Source organism: Neomonachus schauinslandi, chromosome X, assembly GCF_002201575.2.
Source record: "Neomonachus schauinslandi chromosome X, ASM220157v2, whole genome shotgun sequence".
In the NCBI taxonomy this organism is placed as follows: Eukaryota; Metazoa; Chordata; class Mammalia; order Carnivora; family Phocidae; genus Neomonachus; species Neomonachus schauinslandi.
This window is the reverse complement of record NC_058419.1, coordinates 43,090,240-43,094,830: the sequence shown is the minus strand read 5'-3', so window position 1 is coordinate 43,094,830 and position 4,591 is coordinate 43,090,240. Positions and strand designations below refer to the sequence as shown.

At 37.4% G+C, this 4,591-nt stretch overlaps 1 protein-coding gene across 1 annotated transcript; it reads left to right on the top strand.

Moving 5' to 3' along the window:
- Positions 1-1,021: 1,021 nt before the first annotated feature.
- Positions 1,022-1,735, top strand: LOC110570072 (swi5-dependent recombination DNA repair protein 1 homolog). The gene is given in 1 exon segment (XM_044911868.1): positions 1,022-1,735. A coding segment is annotated over 1 exon segment (699 nt). The 5' UTR covers positions 1,022-1,036.
- The last annotated feature ends 2,856 nt before the right edge of the window (positions 1,736-4,591 follow it).

Below are 4,591 nucleotides of genomic sequence, written 5' to 3'. Positions count from 1 at the left end.
CAGGGTTTTATTTTTCTCTACTTATTAGATAGTTTCATGAGGGAAATTAGATACAATGGTGAATTTGGTAACATAATCCTTGTTTACATGAAGGGCCTATTAGATGGTATACGTGAGACCAAATGTCACTGCATATGAAGCCAATTTGATCTTATATTCTTTGTACCTCAATTTCCTCATCTGTTAAATATGGATAATAGGGACACCTAGGTAGCTCAGTTGGTTGAGCGTTTGCCTTCGGCTCAGGTCATGATCTCAGAGTCTTGGGATCAAGTCCCACATCAGGCTCCTTGCTCAGCGGGAAGCCTGCTTCTCCCTCTGCCTGCCGCTCCACCTGTTATGCTCTCTTTCTCTCACAAATAAATAAATGAAATCTTTAAAAAAAAATAAATATTGATGCATTGATCAAAGGCTTATTTCTCTCTCATGCAAGGCTGATATGGAGAAGAAAGACAAGGAGACAGACAGCATACCAGTTCTTACCTACTTCAGCCTCTAAATGGCACATTACTTCTGCTCATAGTTCAATTGGTCAAAACCATCCACAAGGTCTACCCTAACTGCAAAGAAGACTGGGAAATGTAACAGAGTAAATGGACTATTTGGTGGGCACCAATAGTCTCTGCCACTAGTCCCTGAGAAGATAAAGGGATTGTTCTTTTCCTCTCATAGCATGCTGGGATATTAACAGTAATGACTACTACTATTATTTATTTTGAGCCAGATAATTTGCTAAGTGTTGTACATACATTATCTAAATTAATCCTTACAACCCTGTAAAGTAGGAACTATTATAACCATATTTTACAAATGAGAAACTTTGACACAGAGATTAAGAAACTAACTCCGGTGCGGCCCCGCCCCGCCGCGGCAGCGCGCGTTTTCTGCTCTCTGGGGATGGCGGAGGGAGGGTCTGTTCGCTACTTAAATGACACAGAGGCACTTGTGTTCCTTGTTCCTCAGGCCTGGGTGGTCATTGGTTCTAGTCACACAGCTTTTTAGGGTTTAAGAGGTAAACCAAGATTTCATTTTCAAGATGGAAAGCCCATCCGACTCAGCTGTGATTTTACCTAGCACTCCACGGGCCTGAGCCAATCCACCATCTCCCCGTATAAGTAGCACAAGAAAACAACCTATGAGTGCAACACTTAGAGAACGATTAAGGAAAACTAGATCTTCATTTAATTCCTGTTACAGTGTGGTGAAACGTCTTAAAGTAGAGAATGAAGAAAATGATCAGACTTTTCCTGAGAAACCAGCATCTTCAACAGAAGAAAACTGTTTGGAACTTCAAGAAAATTTTAAAAACATAGATGGTGAATTCAAAGAAAGTACATATTTGAAAAATACCTTCAAGAATATCAGTGCATGTGTATCTAAATCTCTTGATACTGAGTCATGCAGTGATCTCCAAAGTGACTTTGTGAATGAGGATCTTCCCAAACAAGGATTAAGTGAAGAAGGAACAAAATTGGTGAAGCAGATTGAGGAGAAAGAAGACGTTCTTCGCAGGCTAAAACTGGTCAAAATGTATAGATCAAAGAATGACCTGTCTCAGTTACAGGTGTTAATACAGACGTGGAGAAGCTGTAGCCAGCTGTTACTTTATGAGTTGCAGTCAGCTATGTCTGAGGAGAACAACAAACTCAGCCTTACTCAGTTGATAGACCACTGTGGGTTAGATGATAAATTGCTACACTATAACAGAAATGAAGAAGAATTTATGGGTGTTTAATTCATAATTTTTTCTCCAGAATATTTTTGAGAATGACAACTTAAAAGATAATACATTTTAAAAGGAGGGTAGAAACCATTAGGGCCTGGAGAAAGGTATCTTGATGAACATCAATTTAGGGCACTCTGTTATATAAATATAAAATAAGTTCTAAAATGAAAATTTAGTATTTTGGATAAATTTGCCAAAGAAAACTTGACATTCAAAGAAATGTGAAAAAAATTAAATCATGTTTAAAAAATAATTTGGTCATTTCTGGAAGTCAAATTTAATACATTGTTTTGTTTATTGTGGTAAAAAAGTTCTATTTTTTTAAGGTTTTATTTTAAATGTTAAAAAATAGTTCAGTCTGGTTAATGTCTAAACCTAAAGTGGTGTAAAAATGCCTGCCTGTCTCCTAAGTTTATGAACCGTGTTTTTATCCTTTTACCACATATTTCCTTCTGGATGGTGTAGCAGGTAATTAAACTTGCTCATATGTCCAAAATTTAAAAAAAAGAAAAGAAACTAGCCCCAAATCACATGGCTAATAAGTATCTGAGCCCAGGTTGAGATAGAAGTACATTTAGAATGTAGCAAATCTCTCATTCCAGGAAACTAGCTATTTATCCCATTGCTTTTATTTTTTTAAAGATTTTTTATTTTTTTATTTTTTATTTTATTTATTTATTTATTTTTTATTTTTTAAAGATTTTATTTATTTGACAGAGCACAAGCAGAGGGAGAGAGAGGGAGAAGCAGGCTCCCTGCTGAGCAAGGAGCCTGATGTGGGACTTGATCCCAGGACCCTGGCATCATGACCTGGGCCGAAGGCAGCCGCTTAACCGACCGAGCCACCCAGGCGTCCCTATTTTTTATTTTTTTTGGTTCTAGAAACTGATCACTTAATTTTATTAACATTATAACGGTTTATCCTTACATTTCTTTTTTTTTTAATTTTATTATGTTAATCACCGTACATTACATCATCAGTTTTTGATGTAGTGTTCCATGACTCATTGTTTGTGTATAACACCCAGTGCTCCATTCAATACGTGCCCGCTTTAATACCCATCACCAGGCTAACCCATCCCCCCACCCCCCTCCTCTCTAGAATTCTCAGTTTGTTTCTCAGAGTCCATCATCTCTCATGGTTCGTCTCCCCCTCCGATTTCCCCCCCTTCATTTTTCCCTTCCTACTATCTTCTTTTTTTAAACATATAATGTATTATTTGTTTCAGAGGTACAGGTCTGTGATTCAACAGTCTATATAAAGACTTTTTATTTATTTTTTAAGAGAGCGCGAGCACATGAGCAAGGGGAGGGGCAGAGGGAGAATCAGACTCCCTGCTGAGCAGGGAGCCTGGATGCAGAACTCTATCCCAGGACCCTGGGTTCATGACCTGAGCCCAAGCCAGATGCTTAACTGACTGAGCTATCCAGGCGCCCTGTCCCATTGCTTTTAGGTACCTAGGCCTGCTCCTGGATTAGGATTCTTGATAGGATTATATTGCCAGAAGGGGTTGTTTTGAAATTTTTTCAGGGTGTTTTTAGTTGTCACATGTTGGAGGGTGCTACTGACTAAGAGGGAGGGCCAGGGATGTTAGATGTTCTGCAATGAGGACATTCTCATACAATGAAAAATTGTCCTATTTCTGTCCCACAAGACTTTTGAATGTTGAGGTGTTCAAGGCTTATTTAAAATTACCCAATCTTAGAACCTAAGTCTGTTTTGCTTATAAACACAAAGTATACTTTGCACAATTATTAATATATGCTAAATTTTCTAAGAATGTGGTTATTGAACAAAGATTTTACTTTGATAGAACTTTATTAATAATAATAGCTAAAATGTATCCAGCTTACTATGTGCCAAGCACTGTTGCAAGCATGTTATAGATATTAACTTATTTAATCCTCACAATACCCTAAAAAGCACATACTATTATTATTCCCATTTTACAGTTGGAGAGACTGAGGCACAGAGAAGTTAAATAACTTGCTCAAGTCCAGCCACACAGCCTTAGCAAGTTGCATTCACTATTTTGGAAAGTTCTGTTACTGACAGCAATGCTTCTCATGGTGTTTACCTTCATGTTTTAAACATTTCTGGTATTGGGCACCTGGGTCACTCAGTCGTTAAGCTTCTGCCTTTGGCTCAGGTCATGGTCCCAGGGTCCTGGGATCGAGCCCCACTCCCTCTCCCACTCCCCCTGCTTGTGTTCCCTCTCTTGCTGTGTCTCTCTGTCAAATAAAATCTTAAAACAAAACAAAACAAAACAAAAAACATTTCTGGTATTCATCACTTTTCATTCATCCAAGTGTCTGTCTGGTATCATAGTCCTTTTGCCTGAAGAAATTCCTTTAATATTTCTTGTGCTACAGGTCTGGGGGCAGTGAATTCTCTCAGCTCTTGTCTGAAGATGTCTTTATTTCTTCTTAATTTTTGAGAGATATTTTCACTGGGTATAGGCTTATGAGCTGACATCTTTCTTTCAGTACCTTAAAGATATCTCTCCATTATCTTCCGGTTTGCATAGTGCTTATAGTGTTTGAAACACCAATACAACGTTCTCAAATCAATCTGAATATATAGCAGTCACATTCACAGTAGACATCTTTCCCCTTCATTATGTCTCTAATGTGGTTATATTAAAGCATTTACATATTAAGATATATATTATTTTATTATTAATTACTGTCCCTTTCTTTCTCCCTTATATTACAGTTAAGGCATCACAATTTTTTTTCAAGTTATGTTTATAGGAGACTTATATTACCTATGAATTTCATTTTGGAAAATTAACGTGAACATTACAAATATTTGTTAGAAAAAAGGGATGTCTAATAACTTGTTGCTGTCTTAGACAAAAAACT